At 53.2% G+C, this 19,477-nt stretch overlaps 1 protein-coding gene across 1 annotated transcript in view; it reads right to left on the bottom strand.

Annotated features, from left to right (window-relative positions):
* LOC100897435 (calcium/calmodulin-dependent 3',5'-cyclic nucleotide phosphodiesterase 1B-like) overlaps positions 1 to 19,166 on the bottom strand; it is a 59,962-nt gene extending 40,796 nt beyond the window's left edge. Inside the window, exons 1-3 of the mRNA XM_018638318.1 lie at positions 19,156 to 19,166; positions 18,771 to 18,961; positions 18,271 to 18,471 (exon numbers count right to left, since the gene is read on the bottom strand). Coding sequence (XP_018493834.1) covers positions 18,271 to 18,471; positions 18,771 to 18,961; positions 19,156 to 19,166 — 403 coding nt within the window. The remainder of the gene's footprint in view (positions 1 to 18,270; positions 18,472 to 18,770; positions 18,962 to 19,155) is intronic.
* Between the last annotated feature and the right edge of the window lie 311 nt (positions 19,167 to 19,477).

Genomic DNA, 19,477 nt, shown 5'->3' with positions numbered 1-19,477 from the left:
TCGGCCGGCCTTGTACTCGGTATTTTTTCTTCCTCCGGTGTGAAATAGGGTTTTTTCTCCGCTTCAATCACTCAGAGCTGGTGTTTCGACGGCCTCAAGGCATGGCTGCAACCGTTCCTGCTGTTTCGGTGCTGGGCGCCTCCAGTAGTTTTTGTTCGACAACTCAACGAACGACGGCAACAAAACTTTATGTTTTTCGAAGCCAGCGGCGACGTGCAGCACTTACTACAAACACCTCGCAGTCGCTCGTTCACGGCTTCTCCAGGAGGCCGCGGCAGGCTTTGCTGACTGCGTCGTGCGACTTCGAGTGACCGTGGCAGGATCCTAATCATGGATCGGAGCCGGGCTCTGGGGAATATCGCAGGACAAACAGGCATGACCCGTCGCTTCCCGAGAGTGAGGACGTGTCGGCGCTAGCCTGGTGCTCCCGTTTTTCGTCCTAGATTCCTCCGATACGTTCCTCAAACAGTGACACCGAATCACGTTCTTACGCCTCACTACGTCCGTCGCTACATTCCTCGAATTATCGGCTTCGGCTCTTCCCGCTCGACCGGTCCTTGTGCTCTACGGCCACGGAAGCGCTAAAAAGGGCCAATCTCGTCCTCTCCTAATTGCCCGAGTCGGCAGCTGTCTGTAAACCACAGGCAGGTTCAGCGGCGCGGTGCCGCTGCTGAGAGTCGGGTCCTCCCAGTCCAGGTGGAGGATTTGCGTGACAGGGTCGACGCTTTATCTTCGGAATAGCGGGCCCAGCCCCGGGCGCTTTTGGATTCCCACTCCTCCTCCACGAGGCGCGTTTTCTTCCTTCTCGTACACTTCAAAGCGAAACCCACCCCCTACTCCAAGTCTCATCGTTCCCCGGACCCTTCCCCGTCCTTGACCGGTACCCCTCTGTCTATCATCATCCCAGAGGAATGCCTATATAAAAAGCTGATACCCCAAACGTTTCTCAGTCCGGAGCGAGCCAGAGCCGTCCTTCATTCCGAGACCTTTTGAGTCCAACTCAGGTCCCCTTGTTCCTCTCCCCTTAGCCCTCCTTCTGATCCCTTGTCAACACCCCGCGCGGCAGCCCGAGGCTTCCGTGTCCCACGCACTCTGCAAGAACGCCACTTAGAAGCCTTACGCACTTCAACTTTACGAGAACTCCTGTTCGTACTTCGCAAACATCCCGTAGGTCCCCGTCTTATTTTTCCCGAGCTGTGAGGATTCCACTCCGGGGAAACCCACCGGCAGGAAAGAATGACTCATAAGGAGAACGATGCAAATGATACTCGGATGGCTTCCGGGGCCGGGAAACGTGACGTCAACAATAGACACCGCTTCGGAGAAAGAGAACTCATCAGATCGGAAAGGAATCAGAATGGAAGGGAGAAGAGATGTACGAAAGGGCCATCTGCCGAGGAGCTTTGCCGCAGAGTCCGAAAATCATCTACACCGAATATTTGGGCCCCGGTAGTTCGCACGGCAGTCATGGATAGGTAGTGGTGCTCTTCGCGCCACCGGCAGCTCGTGTCCTTCGCCGAGGTGAAGATCGTTGAAAATAACTTGTTTTTTTTTACTTGACGAGAGCAGCGGCAGCTCCACTGTCACGCCACCTCGTCATGAGAGTCAGTTGATTTGCTCTGCTCCACGGGAGGACTTGACCTAGAGCGCTCGCTACTCATGGTCTATGAGAAAAACAATAAAACTGAAAATACTAATGAACCGAACACGAGGTTGAAACGCACATAGGGGCAAAATTAACGACCTCGAGTGGCTTAGCGTCCGCTCAAGCGATTTTCGAAAACACAAGTGAAACTCTCGGCCAAACAGAGACCTGGAGGGAATTCAGACACACGAAATTCCGAGATTATTATCATATTATCCTCCGAGCTTCGGGTCCTATATAGAATGCGCCTTCGTCGAGGGAGTCTATTTCTAGAAGTCAAGCCAAATGTCTTCCTGGATTTCCTTCTGTCCAGTCGTTTTCTATTCTGCCCCGGATGCTGCGTGTCGTCCGTCACTCGGACGGGAACAAAACGTCTTCGAACCGATCAGGGGAAAACGATGACGCTGACAACAACGACGGGGGAGGATGGGGCAAGATTGTAGGAAACAAAAATTGAAGTACGAGGACCCGCTCAACTGAGAGACAATGACGGAGGGCGACAATGTGATGAGAAGAAGGAGACAACGTGGAGGCACTGGAGAGCCGACGCTTCAGAGAACGATGGGAAGAGTTCGCGCTCCCGCATACTTTCCAGTGAAACGAGTGGAACTTGCGGAAGACCGTCGTTTATCCCGAACAGAACTCAATCCGAGGATTCTCCGAATGGTGCGGCGCCGGAATCTCCGTCGCTGACCGGAATTCCCATCCCATGGATCGACCGAATGACTGACTGACTGACCGAATGACTGACTGACTGACTGACTGCTTGACCGGCCGACCAATCGATCAATCGACCGCGCGGCCGGCCAGCCAAGGCTCGTCCTGTTTACAACCTGGGAACCGGCTCGGGAAACGGATGCGCAAGTTCACGTCGAACTTTGAGAATTCTCAACGAGGAGCACCCTTCGAGAACTCAATGACTCCGAGAAAGAAGGCAGCGCGAATGCCTCGACGCACAGGAACTATTTAAGGCAGAGGAGAGTGAATTAGTTTTCTCAGTCAATCGGTCAAGAGATTTTCTAAGACTCCGAATCTGTCCGGCTCTTCCTCCTAAGAGTCTGCTTGTTCCGAGAGAAGCGGACGATCGGGGCCGAGCAGAGAGAAGGCGAAGGGATTGCTGCAGGGTGAGTTCCCTCGTTTGGACTCCAGTTCCAACGGAGCGTGCTCTATCTAGCGCCCGCAGAGGCTTTCTCCAAGCTGTCTGCATAGCTAACCGTCCGGAGGAACAGTCGACTTCAACGTGCCACAAACAAGAGCACAAGCGACGGCTGCAATAAGTACCTATCGGTCGGATGCAGGGAACGACATCGGGAAGGGACTCGCCCCCGGAAGACTTCAGGAGAGCTGTATCTGGTCAAAGAGACCCGATACGAGAACATTCTCTCGGTAGATGGAAAGCGGAATCGGGGCGGCGGACTGGGGACTATCAATGGTGGAGCAGCTAGCTACGGTCTAACAAGTTCGAGCATCGCTGCTAACGTGAAGGGAAGGCTCGTGCTCCCACTTTGGATTCAATGCTCCGAATGAGAAGTCCGGAGGTCACCTACGAAGCGATCCGGTGGGCATTCCTCGGATCACCGATCTCCACTGTCCGTTCATAGCATCATGCCAACCACTATGTACGTACGAGAAGAGCATCCCAATCGGAGTTCCCGTGAGCATGAACATCGCAATCATGATCGACTACGGAGGAAGGAACGACACCATGCCGAGAAGTTTTCACTACCGGAACTTACTGTGGCTGCGAGTGGTAGCGGGACTGAGAACCGGTTGTTGGCTGGGGTGCGATGGTAACCCCACCGTGGGATGGACGGTCGAACCCGCCGGTGGGCTCTTGCCATCCCCTCCCACGGCATTCGCCACTAAAATGGAATTAATTCGCCTTTAGACTGTAAACTGCGCCTCCTCGTAATGCGCTGGGTCTTCGCCGCTCTTTGTCATTCGAGTCAATCGTGGGGTAGGGGAGCAGACGCTACCGCTAAATTAAATCAAGTCGTTATGTCATGGTTACGAATCAAGGGAATCGAGTTACGTGTCGACGATGATCATCGACGACATCGGCTTCGGCATGAGGAACAGGAATTAGGTGGGAGGTAGCACCAAACGACACGCGAGCGCCACGAACACTCGTGGTGCGTTCGCCGGTCGTGTCCCGATCGCTGTCCCGTCCGCCCTCGCGGTCCCCGTCGTTCACTCGTCAGATACGATGATCACGCGAGAGTCCGGATACGGGAAGCTCGATACGTACACAGCCCCGCACCGATCTTAGCGCAGGAAAGGAGATCGATTCGAAGTGCACGTCTTGTAAACAGTCGGCGTGGAGACCTGCGTGACACCTTCTTCTTTAACACAATCGCAAACATTCTGTTTGCTCTCCAGCTCACGGGGCTCCTAGCCGCCGATCTCTCTTTTTATCGCCCGACAACTTCTCACCACGTCAAAGCCCGACCCGGGACCCCGTGGGGAGGCCGCCCGCCCGTCTAAGCTTCAAGCTTTTTCCTTTTCCGAGTTATCTCGAGCGACGTATTTCCACATCTCCGGGAGACGCCGCGCCGGCCTTCGGAAGGGTCGGCGATCCGTCAGAGGATTCCGACGTCGCTTCCAATAACAACACGGACCATATCTAGAATCACGTTTTCTATACCGTCCGAGATCCGTCGGAATCGTCGCCCACCGTCGACGGAACGATTGCCGTGAACGCTCGACCGTATGGCGTCGAGCGATTGTTCACGCTCCCGACACAGCCGCGTTCATCGAAATCATCGGCCGCTTATTAGATCGCAAACTTGCTCGTCGTTCAAGTTCAGGCCTGTACCCTACCGATGTATCGATTACGCGGCCTGTGGACTGCACGGAGAGGTATCTTTGTTGTTGGGCTGCTATAGCAGCAGAACCCGATTACAATCGTCTTTTTCTCGCTGGTCACCGCGACCGCATTCGTTTGTGTTCTCAATGAGGGGAAAAAAACACAGCGAGAGCCACGAGACGCTCGAGGCTTTTTCCATTCATTAGCGTCAATGGCCGGACAATGGTATTCAAGCATAGACTGACCCAGCAACAGGTCACGAACAATCTCGCGGTCGGCGTTCAATGAATTATTGAGTCGATTTCTACGCGTGGAGGGGCGGACACGTCCGCGAGCAAACATTTCCTTCAGTGAGTGGACTCGAGTCCGAGGAGGTTCGTGATGAACACGTCGGGATCGGGATCGGAGCGATCGCATTCCGTCTGGTGACGTGAGTGAAGCGTTGCGACTGACTGAGTGAGTCTCCCACAGTGCACGCTTGTTTTCTTCAATCCAGACGGAATGGAAGCTCGCCCCGAGTCCGGGTTACGCTCGATTGAGAAAAGTCCAGGGGACCGTATTCACCTGGGATATTCAGAGCTGGCGAAAATTATCTCCGAGTACCCTATGCTCCAATTGATTCAGCTTCCTTATCGACCGGTGCCGACAACGAACACGGAGTCTTTTTTCGCTCGGCTGTATATCTCCGTCGTCTTCGAGGAGTTTGACATTCGCGTGCCGTGAGCCACCCACCGAACACTGCTCTGACGGACAGTTCCGCTACTCCGGTCAATGCGGAAAAACGCGTCATACACGGTGACAGTTCGTGGGATTTCTGCGGATCACGGCCAAGTCGCGGCTACGACCACCGAATACGCCCTCATCCGACGCCAACAGAGAGATATGACATCTGTCGCCGCTGGTTGTTACCAACGTGTAGTCTGGGATGTTATCGATCGATCGATATTTCCCGATGAATTCACGTCCATACCGCTGAAACGGTCCGCCACGGAGAAAGCGCAGTATTTGCGGCTCGCCGCGCCGTCAGTCAATAATTTCCATCGTCAGCGCGCGCGCGCTCGCCCTGGAAGTGATCGCGAATTTGGCGAGTAGCAGCGCGTCATCAACGACCCGAGAACCATAATCAACAAACGAGATGTTATGATTTGTGCAGGCTCAGCTCGATCAGACTTATTTAATGATGGGATCAACCTTGTCGATCCGCACATACGGTAGCACCAGCAGCTCTCGACAAGCCGTGAGAAAGTGCTGCTCAGTTGAGCGAGCTCCGTGAGACGCTCAGTGTACGTCATCCAGTTAATCATTTATTCATCAATCGTCCCCTCCATACAATACCGTACGAGAATTCAATCAGCTCTATCGATCACATTCGTTCTCTGAACGAGAGAGATAATAATCTTCTCTCGAAACTCATATGGGAGACGATCGCTGACCGTGGCTGGACGATCGGCATATGGTGGGCGGAACATTTTCCAGGTGAAGGAGGACCTCGGCACCGAACGAAATCAGATCAAGAAGGAAGGATGACTCCAGGCGAAAGAATAAGACCGCGCCCAGCTTCCCTCGGAATCAATAAGCTGAATGAAAGCTCCTGTTTTCCATTGTTCTACGCAACTGGGCGAGGTCCCTCCTCTCTCATCTCTAAGTACGTACGTACAAATGTATGTACGTCCCGTTGATGTCACTGCTGTTGACTCTGCCGCGGTCGGCTTCGGACAACGTCTGTGTACGCTGCGCATTCCGAAGGCTCAACAGATGAACTGAAATCATCCGAACTCTTACGAGGGGATCCAAATTGACACCGAGTGAGAAGGCAACCGAGGATGCGAGAACTTAGGGTCGCGGAAGTTGGAGCGGATTCCCCGAAAGCTTAGCGCCGCTCCTTTCCTCGGCACGAGCTCAGATCGGCCGGAGCTTGAGCCTGGCGAACCCAACGCAAGTTCAATTGGAGAAACAATTAATTGTTGCTCCGCAACGACTGCAAGACGGCGGGCAATACGAGTCGTTCACCGAGAATCGGCGTGGCACCGCGAAGGAATACCTCCGACACAGAAGGAGGGGGGCAAACTCCCCAGCAGGGTTCCTCGTTCCCCCAGGAAGGATGGTATACCACAGCAAATATACGTATTCCGATCAACGATGTCGTGACATTGACGACGATATCTCTCCCGTCATTGTGGAATGACCGTTCGGCACGTCTGCGAGACACAGTGAGCTCCGTGTGACGGACTGGAACACGGATACTCCCAGGGAATCGGCGACCACCCTCGTGCGAGTCCCGAGGAGCGGGACTCTGTGCTCATTTTCTTTGTCCAGCGACCGACCCGTTCTCAGCAGCTGTCGCAGGAATAACTGGATGGCCTCGCAGCGATCGGCGCGGCGTAGTTCGAACCGCAGTGGGATCTCGCACTGCTGTAGACAAAATGAACGATGATTTATATTTATACAGAGCTTTCACCGCGAGCCTCGTGAATCGAATCGGCGGCATTCAAACGCGTAACCGTCTCTCCGTCCAGATAGCTGACCATCGGGAACATTTAGGAAGCCAACCCGAGTCAGCGCTTCCGAGGAAATGGGAAAAAAAAATATTATCTCTGCTCGTGGGAGTGACTTTCGCGAATAAGCTCCTATCTACGCTTTCCTCTCGCAAGAACGCTCTAATGTAAACAGTTTCCGAATCATGGTTCCGCCGCGTTCGTAATCTCGATGAGTCGAGTCCGTACACAGAGTCGAAATCAGCAAACTGCAATTGGTCGGCGTAGATTTATGGCACATTTCGAAACAAGCTTAGAATAACATCACTCTTAGACAGGCTAAGAATGTCGGGGAAGCCGACTTCTGGCCATTGTGAGAAGAGCTCGTTTCGCGGGCAGACTCATCTTCCCAAATTAGTGAGTCTGAATTAGCGTCAGGATCGACGAGGCAAGCACCTATCTCTCGTTAGAGTCGAGGATCGTGGACCGACCCGATGTTTCTTCCACGACGTTCAGCAAACAACAACAACAACAACGACGCCTATGATCGTTATGTTAAAATGTGTGTGCGTTGAAGCCATACGATCGTGTGGCTCCGGCACGCCAACTTCGCAACTTCTGAATTATGGCAGTCGTTGTCTCTACTAGCTCACACGCCTCCGTGCCCGTTCGTGTTGGGGGCGAATAGGCGAAGTAATGTTATTAGCAGGAAGGGCAAGTTTCCCCGCCAAGACCATCATCCTACTTTTGGGCATCTTGGCCAAGCTCACGGGACTTCTTCGTCGTCATGATTTCCTCGGGCTCATTGCCGAAGGGACAGATTGGCATCCGGGAAAAATAGTTTCTGTTTTCAGCCTCCTCAAGAAAACCCCGCATCGCCGAGGGGACGTCACATTATCGTGCGTCTTCAAAATCGGAGAGATCGAGACGCTGGGATCTCTCTCCGCCCATTTGAAAAGAAAAACAGCTCGGTCGCGGCGGGGAGCGTCCAACGGCTTCGGAAGAGGATTCTGAGTGGGAGTACCCATGGAGAAGATTTCGCCGTGTCCGGAAAGCCCGCTCGAAATTTCCGTCGCTACTTCCGGCGATTTTTTAGAAAACACCACGGTACAGCCAGTGGACCGATTACCCTCAACAGAGCGTAATGATCACTGGGTCGATACAACCACTGCAATATGAGCGGACAAGTATCGAGACCGAGTTCGCCAGCTCGATGTATGTACCTATTCACGTCAGGCGCTTTCCAAGCTCGCTTATCTCACTCAATACATTTTAAGACTGTTAAGGTCCAGTAGCGGCAGCCATCGACCTTGGCGGCTCACCCCGATGACATCGCCACCTCCCCCTCTTCGCTGGCACCTCGTTCATTTTCGTCGATGTTCATAGAAATCATTACAGGAGCTATCGGACAAGGAGACTTCTTTCTCGAGGATTCGCCCCCCGGGCTATCCACTCGACTCAATCTGCTCCATCCCATCGCTTCCAGGAAGATGCAAGCTCCGATATCTAGAATCTCGACCGATTATAGCGGCCAATCATCTTATACTGCTCTCGGCTCTGATTATTCTATCTAAAGTGCTTACCAATATTCAGTATTCTCTCCAACTCCGCTCTTGTCCGAATGGCCGTTTTTGAGAAAAAGTAGACGACGGAGGATATCTCGTTGTCACTCAACGGAGGCTCGGACGACAACAAAGAGGAACGACGGAAGCACTCTAAACTGTCACTGCCTCGGAGAAAATGTTGTCAAGTTTGCACGATCTGTGCCGGTGCTTGCGTTTTGTTCTCCTGCCGTCCCGTTTGTTGATTTTCCACAGACAACGTTTCCCTCTGCTTGCTATTCCCTCGTTGGCTTGCTTCGTTCGCTGGCTTGCTTGTCTTGCCGAACGCTAGTTTGGCAAGTTTGCCTTGTTCGATTCGCTTCGGGAGCGGCTGGAGCAGCTCCGATTTTCAGTCAGTCCGAAAGCGAGGAGACAGGTGAAGCTCTCTCGAAGCGATATGCGCTGTGCGTTTTGATTGGCGCTTTCCTTGGAGCTGTTTTTTTTTTGCTTTATCCACTTTCCTTGGAGTTCGCTTGCTCCTATACTTGCGCACAACCAGAGAGGTTTTCTCTTCCCTTCGATTCGGATTCGTCGGAAGAGGAACTCAGTTGCTCGAAGTGGAGAAAAGCCAAGCGTAGTGGACAAGCGCGTCGACCGGACGTTCAATTTCTCGGTCGACGGCTCCAGTTCTTGATTTTAATTTCTTCGGTTGTCGGAGGATCGCTTTATCCTTAGAGGTTGCGGCTCAGACTTCGCGAATAAGTTTGAGATCGGACTTGACGCTAATGTTCGCTTTCGGAGAACGAGTGGTGGACGAAGAGATTATGAGGGAACTGAAGATTATCGTTGATGCGACGGACCTCTCACTCGATTCGAAAAGGTCTACGACAGGTCGTATAAAAACGTACCATAGGACACAAATATTCCACAGAAGGCGTGAACTGCCGACTCCGGGACCCGCGTTCACTCCACTCGCGTTGCTTCGCGGGCAGGTCCGTGAGGGTGCGCTCCAACGGATAGGCTGAGGCAGAATCCAAAATGAAGTTCCGAATTATCTGCGGAGTCTGCCTACGGATGCTCGGTGCGAGGAGCTCTGATTGGCACACCGCACTGACCGTGTTTGCAGTTTTTTGCCTTTTCCACGCCGTCGGTCTCGTCGCCGTTTGCGTCGCTCCTCTCGTCAACTGCGCGAAGATATCGCTCGTGATTGATATTATGATGTCGTGAATTTCTCCTATGCATCTACGACGCAAGTGGAGACGTGGGGAAGCTGATTTGGAAGAGCGGTGGGAGAGTCGCAGAGGTAAGCAGAATAAAATAGCGGCGGACGGACGAACGCTTGAGCCGTAGGACGGAAGAGAATTCCTCAGTGAAAATGATGATTCGTTGTCCGATATGCTGACGGTTTACGAACCGCCGATCTAGCCCTACGAAACTGCACGTCGGAACCGAGGGCTCGAAAGATAGAAGGAGAAATGCCGCCGCGCGGAGATCTCCGGCGCCTTCACTTGCAGCCTTACATGTTACAGTGGAGCGGCTGATAATTAGCGTTCCGCATCCTCATTTTTTCGTGACGTCCACGCACGGGCTCCGCGTCTGACGGGTAGGCGTAAGACAAGCAGCTGCAACACGTCGTCATGACGAGCACGTGCTTCTCGCAGCTGTTCGTCGACCCGTCAGCCTTAAGCGGACGAGCAGCGGATTCGAAAAGAAGACGTTCGACACTTGCACGAAACTTGATGCACAAAGAGCTCAGTGAAATTCCGTAGAACGGACCGAAGGCCCGAAAAACGTGTTCCTAAACGCAGTTCGAGAAAGTGCTCGCACGACGTCGATGACAAGATGAAAAACACAACATGGTGTCAATTGTAGCGGAGGAGTCTATTTGCAGAATAACAAAACTGTCGGCGGGCTCGTCGTCAGATGTGTGACACCCAGTCCGGCACGGACACATCTAAGTTTCTTTCGGTTGCGCGGGTTAGATTCACATTGAGCGATCGTGCTGCCCTCATAGTGGAACCTCACCTGGCGGCAGCGACTGGGCGAGGGAGAGGATAACGCCGCTCGTGGAAAGGATAGATCAGCAAGGGAAGGACACAACCGTCTGTCCCCTTCCAGACAGCCCGCCCGCTTGCCCGCCTGCCAGCCTGTCCGTCTGCCCGCACGCACGCAAGCCCGGTCGCTAGCCTGCCGGTCCGTCTGCCCGGCCGGTTCTTTCGCTTGAGCCGATGCTGGCTCAATGGCGCCCTCGTTGGAATTGCTCCAAACTAAGCCGGGTATACTCGAGAGCTAAGACATTGTCGTTGTCGTCGTCGACAGAAGCGGCCGCAGCAAGAAGAAACTGCCACGCGAGTCGCTCTGTCCATCTGTTCGTCTGTCTGTACTGTATTTTCGTCCGTCCCCTGGCCTGTTTGTCGATCTCTTGTCGAGACTCGAGACCCTCCACCGATTTTCTATTTCTTCCAAAAATCAAGGTGGAGATTCTCACCCCGACCATGGTCGTTTTCTAGAGCTAGCCGAAAACGCAGTTCTGCTCCGAGTTGCAGTCGGCCTGCAGGAAATTTCCCTTATAGTCCCGAGCTGTACTCTCACGTGTTGATGCATGCACGCGTCTTCATATTCAGCTGGTTGCGCGATTAATCGCGTATGAATTTTTCTGACTCTGGAGCTCGACAATAAAAGCACCGGGAAAGAGGGGCGGGGAATTCCGGCGTGCTCGAACGTGCGCAAGCGAAGGAATGTCCCGGTCTCGCAGAGCTCGATTCAACTGTGGGTGGAAAGGCGAACGTTCCTTCTTCCCACGAGACCACTGGCGCTATCTGGTGGATAGCTCGCACTCCGGCGGTTTCCGGATTTCGAGCTCGGCGCACAGAGGGCGTTCGGAAATGTTTACCGCTCGATTGTACGCCGGCGAAGACAGAGGGCGCCATGAGCCCTGGCGAATATGCGTGGCCACGTTGAAGGAAGCAGTGACGTCATAGCGGTGTCCCGTAGTCTCCCTTCGGCTGCGTCGGCGGCTTATGACAGATCCAGGGCTATCTGAACATCAAACAGAAATTGACGTCAGTATGGCTGTCTGGTGGTTGCTTTACGGGCGCATGAACTGCGCGCCCGACTGACAGAGAGCAGATTGCTTCCCAGGGTAATAACAGCTCATAGGAGGGCTTCAGGCAAGCTCTTATCGGAGGTCTGTCGATATGCCAAACCACAGACGGACGGAACGACGTACCGACCGATCAAGCCGCCGGCTTCGAACCAACGAGCACTCCATGCGGCCTAGCCACTGACCGGCCAGTCCATCAACGAACCCCACGAGATTCCCGATAACTACGGGCGGCCGTAAACGAAGACGGCGATGCATGCCAGCAGTGGCGATGGGCTCCGAAGCTCTGACTGACTCCGAACGTGAGAAATTTCGAAACGAGGTAAACGGGGACTGGGAATGATTTCACGTAAGACGCTTCTGCTGTGCTCCTTATCCGGCGATTGGCTCCGAGGTCGAATCGGAATCCCTGGATCTGTAATTCACGTCTTGAACGCCGTTTCATGAAATGTCAGCATTTTTGAATCTTTCATGAATACGATCCCGCTCCGTCAGACACTGCACGCCTGACGCATCACATGCGTAATCGCTCTTACGGTTCTCCAGGAAAGATCCCCAACCATTGATTTGGGATTCTAATTTGAAGAGCCCCGGATTGATTGCAATGGAGCTCTTCTCGCTCCTTCCCGAAACGTTCCGTTGGGACAAGAATTCCTTGTATGTCTCCATCAATCATCGGTGGTCAACATGATACGCGTGAGAGTGGAACCATTTCGACTACGGGTACCGGTTGAAAGTGAGCTCAGGGTAATACGAACAGCGCCAGTAGTTCACGTGTCTTTGGGCGAAACCGAATTTTCTTCCAGTCGTTCAGTAGGCTGAACGGTCGGTAAACATCCAACAGAAAATCGGGAGGTCGCCTGGAAGGCCGTCCTCACGATGGTCAGACGGATCGGTGCACGGAACGAGCCGACGACGACGTCGAGCGAAATCCTAAATAGCAGACAGCTATGATTATTAATGAAATGATGAAGAGCGACGCCCATCACGTGTGTCCATGCGTTCTTTGCCGCTGTAGGCCTAGGGATCGCTGTCGGTGTCGACAGCGACCGGCGAAGGCTGAGACGTCGTCGGCAGAAAAAGAGCCTTCGGACGCTCATCGTACATGAGCCGCTCCCTCTTTCGACGTCCACATCGGAAACGAAGCAGAAAGATGTCAAAACTCAGACCGGCGCAAAATGAATGATTCGGGGGCAGAATTAGAAAAATATACGTTGTTGCATGGCAGCTCAGCTAGTGATCGACGTCAGCGGACACCGTATCGCACCGCCTCCGCATGTTCCGAGAAGTTTTCGGCAATATTTGGATGTTCAGCTGAACACACCGTCTCGCTATCAACACGCTCCGAAGTTCCAACAAGGCGAACTTCGGTTCGCTGTCATCAGCGTCTGGCTGGCGTAACTGGTGAGGAGCTTGGAGCCGTGATTTTTTGAAAACAAGTCTTTATCGTGGATATCTTGCAAAGCAAGTTGGTCGGCTGTAAACTACACCGGAGCGATCGAATGTAAACGTGAGACGTTCGACAAGGGTGGAACCATGCGCAAATGACCGATAGCTTTCGATCGTTTCGGGGCTACGAGACGGAGGCGGTTCACGGTAGTGAATCATGAAAGTCAGAGGCGCACGGATTTTGCAGACGCCCGACTTCTATTCACTCGATCGTCCACGATCGACCAGGAGAAAAGAAAATTCTGCGAGTTCCTACGGAATCAGATATCAATTATTCCTGAACATCATCCGGTCTTCGCTTCGGGATGAGCATCCCAAGGTCAGGGCAGTGCCTGACATGCATGCCAAGAGCCATTTGTTCATACACTTACATTCGTTCTATAAAGCTGCAAGTTCAACAAGGAAAAGAGAGTGGGTCTCTCGTAAACTTTTGATGATAGGACGCGCGCCGATGAGTCTGCTGAATAGTCCGTGAATAAACGAGACTACTCGAATTTCAATGAGATATTCCGCGTCCTTCGTCGGCGAGGAAGTAGTCCCGCGAAAAATTCCCTCCTCTGACCGTGTGGATCCGGCCATTATCCGCTGGCCGGCTAAGCCTCCTTTCTCCCTCACAGACAATATCCTGATGTATGTATAACAAGATCGAACGGAAGCGCTAGTCAATCTGACAGGTTTGGGGGGATGTTTCGAAAGTTCCTCTATGAGATCAACCTCGGATCCATCATGACCACCACGATTCATCCGAAAGTCTGAAAAACCTTGTCTCTCAGACTTCCGGAGCTCGGGAATAGAGATAGCGGAATTCGCGCCCAAGCCATCAGGCGCCGCGCCGACAGGGGCAGCAACAGCCTCATTCGGAGAAGCCATAAAGGAAACTCATACATTGTGCTATACAGGTGTCATGTTTTAGGGGATGACGGCCACTGTGCAAGTATACGGCCACTTCTTCAGAAGACCCTAAAGTGCGCTTTCTACGAAGCCTATTCCGCGACTTAATCCGTCGCACTTTCAGGAATTCCAACTTCATAGCTCCCGCCCCGGGATCTGCTAGAAGTTGTCAGAGAAGTCGTCATCATCATCGTCGTCGTCGTCGTCGTCTTCACCGCCGCCGACATCGTGGATCACGTCGTGTCACCGACACGGAATGGCCCAAGGCTGCATTGTGACGGACTCGAACCCAGCCTCGGGAAGCTCGCGAACGCACACAGACGAAGAAGCTTGAACGCGCCAACACATACGTATGCAAGCTCAGACATGTACGTGAAATGTATCCAGGCTCAAATGAAAGCGTGATCGATGTTTCCCGCTTTGGAATTGTGACGAGTGTCAGATGATGCCGCCTAGTGAAATATGGACTACTGCTGCAGGAGCACAGCTCGACCGGAATGACAGGAACGTGTCACAGAGGGGGGAACGCGAAGCGCGGCCATCCGTTCGACTAAGTGAGACTCAGAGCCCGCGATACCGACGTTGAATCGATACAAATCTTCGACTCCTTTGAATCGCTCGTCCTCACGAGCCTTGGATGAAGCTCTGAGACGAAAGAAATCTCGGAGCTTATTCTCCTCAATGTGATGAGCTCTACGGAGTTGTGATTGCTCGTGGCTGGGAATGATTCTCGGAGGTGCGAGGAACGAAACAACGAGTGTTGAAATCCTGCAGGGAGCAGCTCCCGGGGCGGGAAAGGGTTGCCAATGGAAAGGGGGGGGGGGCAACGCAGGAGGGGATTTGATTGCTTCCGACAAGTTTCTTGTCAACGGGTCGACGACGAGTCGCAACGCACTGTTCGTAATCCAGGCTGGAGATTAGCACGCGGAGCTTCCCAATAGGTCCCGGAATAGAACCCAATAGACTTGTTCTGTTATCGGGTGTTTCCAACGCGTGGTTCCGACAGCAGGCCGGCGGGCAGCTTCGTTTTTTGTCTCATCTCCCAGCTTTTTTCCCCACCTCCGTATGCGCCACTGTAGTGAATCAAGCATGCAGAGCGGAAAGAGGATTAAGCAGGCCACACAAAAACAACTTAACTAGATTGGATAACAGAAAAGCAACCGAACCCGCGGCACTCATCTCCGTGAGGCTTCATGCAAAACACAAGAATCTAGACGGTGCCCTTCTACTGTCTACCGAATTCCGAGGCGAGTCAACAGCTCGTCCGAACGGATTCGTAGGACTTCATCGTTTCGCCCGCGATCCTATCCGCTGTTCGTTTCGGTGCCCAGAAGCCGCCAAGCTCGTTCCCAGGTTCGAGGTGAAGATTCAGTTCTCCAATATACGCATCATCCAATACGTGATTACTGATTGCCCATGACAGACCTGAAGATCTGTTTTCAAGTTCGTGAGCAGTCCCGGGGACAGGAGCACGCGCCCCCCGATTTTCGGTCGGTGGCCTACGGTAGGAATGCGCGGAATCTTCCCAGATCGAACATCATATGGAATATGACATGAAATGTTGAGAGTTTGAACTTGGGATGAAATGAAGAGAAGAAGAGAAATATCATTGATCGGAAAGAATTGCAGAAGTTTGGTGTCAGATCTCGCAGCGGTGGCCGACTCAGCGCTCCTCAACATGGAGGGATTTTGAAACAGAAGATCTAAAGAACGTGGAAACTTTCGGGTTCGTGGCATCAGAACACACGAAGCTGGTTGCCTAACACCTAGGGGAGCGACCGTCGCTTCCGATAATTGTGAGCATCGACTTTTCCCCCGAAAAGCTTCTGCATGTCAACGCGTCGCTCGATGAGCAAACAGCACAACAGCCAGAGAGCAAAGCTTTTGTGCCTACGGGATTGTGCCTATAGGCTTGAGAGATATGTCACCGAGAAAGTTGTCGGTCGATTCCATGAACCGCTTCCTCGATGAGGCACAGAAGGCCTCAACGGACCACATCCTGGGAGAGCTGCCAGCGAAATCTATCGAGTGAGGGCCCCGCGGAAAACGAGGCCGGAAAATCGAATCGACAGCCTGCTGGGCTCTTCCACGAACGTTTTCCGAATACACACTCAGCAGTGTCCGTGGGAGAGTCAACAGCCATAGCAGGGGAAAAGATTTAGCTGCGAGACGAGTGGCTGCGTCCGAGGGGCCGATCCAGGATCATCCGCAGAACGAGTTCAAACTTCCGCGGGAGTCATCAGCTGTTCGGTCGCAGGCTTTCCTGGCCGCTCCGCCGTCCGCGGGAATATCCAAACATACGAGCGCTCACGGAAATTCCACTTTTCGCTCGGTAGGTAGCTACACTGGGTTCGGCTAACACTCGCCGAGATGCTTGTTCCAACGAATGCATGCATTCAACTCTAGTTCGTTCCTCACTCCCGAACGAATGTCATCATGGAAAAAACTCGGATCCCTTATTCGCCGGTATTGAAGTTTAGCGAGAAGGATAAGAGAAACTTAGACACATCTTCGCCATCATTTCGCCGTCAGAGGAGCGACTAATGAAAGAAGTCTGCCTCAGAGTGGAGCCGCTCGACGGCCGCCACGGAAATATCGTTGTACGTAGCGCGGAATATTTTTAATTCCCCGATGATATGCGGCTGGCCCCGCCGAACATAATACCAGAGCGAGAACTCGGATGGGAAAAAGTTTACCGTGTTTTTCCGTGCGAGAATAGCTGCGCGCCGCCGCGTTACCTCTGATCCTCGTGTGGTTCCTTGTCGCGCTCGCTCACATTGACGATTTTCTCGCGGTGACGGTGGTGCTCGTCGTCGGTGCCTCGTAGACCAGGATCTCCCACTCGTGGCCCGGGATCAACGCAATCTCCGCCAATCCCTCTCGCCTTTTTGTTTCTCCCTGTCTCTTATTCGCCGTCTTGCATCGAACTCGCATCGCGGAACGCTCTCTTAGGTAGTAGGTGTCTTTTCTGTTTTTCTCTTCCCCAGGGCGGAAATGATGTCACTGGCGCCAAACACTAGACCCAGTAGATGCCTGCGACGGGCTATAGATTACTCCGCGCTGTATTCAGGCCCGTCTCACTGAGATATGGGTTCCTCGCAGAAGGGCGGCAAACAATTTGGCTCCGTATATTTATTCCTCACGCTCCACTTCCGCCGTTTGGCTATTTCGTTTCCGGCTCTGTTTCGTTCTCCGTGGTATTCAATCGCATTTCTTCTCCGATCTCTTCAGTCTGCCCATCCATCCATCCATTCGTCCGTCAAGGAGGAGGCGACTTCAGCGAACTCGATGGAACAAGCAGCAGCAGCACGCTCTATCGGATAGTGCACGGGGCGAGTGAACACACGCTTTCGTAACGGTAGCGAGACGGTGAGATCTCCGTCTGATCATTGGCGTCTTCCTCGTCTCGTCATCATCGAGCCCCTCCACCGAGCGCTGGCGCTCCGCTTTCCGAACTCTGCTCCCCGCATGTCTTATTCACTCACAGGGCTCTGCAACAAGCTCGCTCGTCCTCATCCTTGCACAGCTAATCCACATTCCATGAGTAGACTCGCGGCATATTGCAGGTCCTTCGAGACTTTCGAAGCATCGAAGTTCACCACCCGCGGTTCAAAGCGGGTGGTTCTGTAACTGGCACGAACGCGTCGTCTCGTCTCCCCAAGATGCAGAGCGCTTGAGCTCTTGACAAGCTTCTCTCTCTGGCGAAGAACTTTTAGACAGGGAGTTTTTATCCATTGGGATTGCCCGTCCCAGTTTCCCGCTGTCCGAGTGGACTCCGTCGAGTATTGTGAGCATTTAATGTGCAACGGGACAATGTCCCTCGCTTGCAGTTTCTGCCTAGATCACTTCCCACGCGCGGCAGACAAGTTCGGTGCGCGCGGGAAGCTCCCCAAAGGTCTCGGAATTGCTCTCGGCGGAGGGCGGAGAAAAACCCAATGAGGACCTGAGTAATGATCTCGAAAATCTCGAGTGGATTACTTTCTCGCTAAGTTTTGTAATCATCCGCACGGAAAGCTGCCGTGCGTTCCGAATCCAAACACCGACGGCCACGATGTGAAATTTGCGGAAGGTCCCGGGACATTCCCAGAGGCTTCTCCCCAGAGCACAGGGGAAAATCCGTCATTCTCCTCCGCGTCCCACATTGCTCACCAGGCGTTCTCATGAATTCTCCCGCCCTCGAGGGCCCTCCGGAAGAAGAGGAATTTCTAAAACTACGGGAAGCACCTGAGAACGCGCATGTCGTCTCGACGGTGAGGAGTTCCCCTGGCAGTGTGGGGGGCGACTACCACTACTGGTGCTTCCGTAGTTAAAACATTTCAACAGATACTAACCCGCGAGCACGTCCGGCATTGCAGACTCACCATCGATGTGGTACGAAGTCCAACCATCCCTGACCACGATCCTTCTTCTGCCGTCTTCGCCCTTGGTGACGAAGATGCCGAACGTGCCTTCTCGTTTCCAGATATCCTGTCGCGTTTTCTGTTTTTCCTTGAGCTTCTGCTCTACAAGACTACTTAAGCCGTACACCGCCTCGATCATCACGCTCATCTCACTGTTTAAAACTGCAAATGAGAACAGAAAATTCTTAGGAAATCGAAAACGTCTTCCACTCAGTGTCTCCGCTTCAGCCTCCGGGGCTTTGGATAATCCGATACGGCGATTGATTGTGCAGACGCGAGATTCTAACACGTATCGGGCTCTGGAGCTGTTTTACACAAGGACCTCATCAGCGGGAGGGAAAAAACTGGCCGCGGCAGCAGCAGAAGCAACAACAGTCGATGGAGGGGGGGGCGGGGCTGCCTGTTTGAGCTGAGAGTAATTACTTCTAATGACAAACGACTAACTACAAGAGGGTACATACTCTGCGTGTACTCGTCCTGAACGTGCTCTTCGCGAAGGGCTTGACAGAGAGGACAGTCGTCGTCCCAGGTGCGGTATTCGGTGACACAACAACACGATGGGTTACCGATACGACACCTGGGAGGTCCCGGCGATCCCGGCAAAACGGCGTTTTCGCCATTCCCTGCGTGACCTTCATCGCACGTTCGAGATCTGAAACGAAAGAAATGCCCCGTGTTTTAGTCAATCCGGAATTATTTCGATTTCTCGAGCGATGCGCAGCCGTCCTGCAGCTGGATCGTTCCCCTTTTGATTTCCAAATCGAGGGATCCGAACTCCGGTCGTATGCGAACGGCTGAAGCTCCTCGTTGCCCTGTCCCGTGTTCCGGCGAGGCTCGTCAGCTCACCGGTCACTCATGGCCTGTACTTTATCTGGAGTCTGCTCGAAACACTAGCTGCGTACGCACATGGTCTGGCCCTCAGTCACGACGGAATCGAGGGATCGAAACACACGACACGCAAGTCATTCGACAGCGGGAAATATACTTGACGTGACTGACACATTATTCTCCCGCTACATGTCGTTCGTCTGACGGAGCGAGCAGTCGACCGGCTAGGCAAGCAGCCAGCCAGCCTCCGTATACAGTAGAGGGACGACAGACAGCCACTTGTACAGACCGCATATCGCATTCCGCTTAACAAGATTGATTTGTTTCCTCGATCTCGTAT

This window comes from Galendromus occidentalis, unplaced genomic scaffold (assembly GCF_000255335.2).
Source record: "Galendromus occidentalis unplaced genomic scaffold, Mocc_1.1 scf7180000076873, whole genome shotgun sequence".
Lineage (NCBI taxonomy): Eukaryota > Metazoa > Arthropoda > Arachnida > Mesostigmata > Phytoseiidae > Galendromus > Galendromus occidentalis.
The sequence above is the reverse complement of the archived record's forward strand: the minus strand, read 5'-3'. Positions and strand labels throughout refer to the sequence as shown.